The sequence below is a fragment of the Lottia gigantea genome, assembly GCF_000327385.1.
Source record: "Lottia gigantea unplaced genomic scaffold LOTGIsca_10343, whole genome shotgun sequence".
In the NCBI taxonomy this organism is placed as follows: domain Eukaryota; kingdom Metazoa; phylum Mollusca; class Gastropoda; family Lottiidae; genus Lottia; species Lottia gigantea.
Window position 1 is genome coordinate 719 of NW_008706838.1, and position 642 is coordinate 1,360.

General features: G+C 45.8%; 1 protein-coding gene across 1 annotated transcript; it reads left to right on the plus strand.

Annotated features, from left to right (window-relative positions):
• Positions 1-220: 220 nt before the first annotated feature.
• LOTGIDRAFT_148612 (hypothetical protein) lies at positions 221-601 on the plus strand (the record flags this gene model as incomplete). The annotated part of the gene is made up of 1 exon (XM_009046619.1): positions 221-601. The coding sequence occupies one exon, from the start codon at positions 221-223 to the stop codon at positions 599-601; it is 381 nt and encodes a 126-aa protein (XP_009044867.1).
• Positions 602-642: the final 41 nt, after the last annotated feature.

The following is a 642-nucleotide window of genomic DNA, read 5'->3' on the forward strand; positions in this document are numbered from 1 at the left end:
TTCGTAGTGAACACGCGCGAAATTTTCCTTTTATACTCGAAAATGGAGTCGAAAAATAGGATCGAAAGCTTTTCTCGTGAAATAGCGCGGACTTGATAGTGAGCACCGTAGTTTTCGACTCCATTTTCGAGTATAAATAGTGTTTTTAGTCGTCGCGTTCGCTTCATTCAGTTACTAGACTTTCGCACGACGACACCGTCTCACTAACTAAATTCACATCATGTCTGGACGAGGAAAAGGAGGAAAAGTAAAGGGAAAGAGCAAGACCCGATCATCCCGGGCTGGATTACAGTTCCCTGTCGGTCGTATCCACCGTCTGTTGAGAAAGGGAAACTATGCCGAGCGAGTCGGAGCTGGTGCCCCAGTCTACTTAGCCGCTGTTTTGGAATATTTGGCTGCTGAAGTTCTCGAGTTGGCTGGTAACGCTGCCCGTGACAACAAGAAATCCAGAATCATTCCAAGACATTTACAGTTGGCTATCCGAAATGACGAGGAATTGAACAAGCTGTTGTCCGGAGTAACCATCGCTCAAGGTGGTGTCCTCCCCAACATCCAAGCCGTTCTCTTACCCAAGAAATCCGAGAAGGCTGCATCCAAATAAATCTAGCGATTTATTTAGAATACACAAAAAAACGGCCCTTT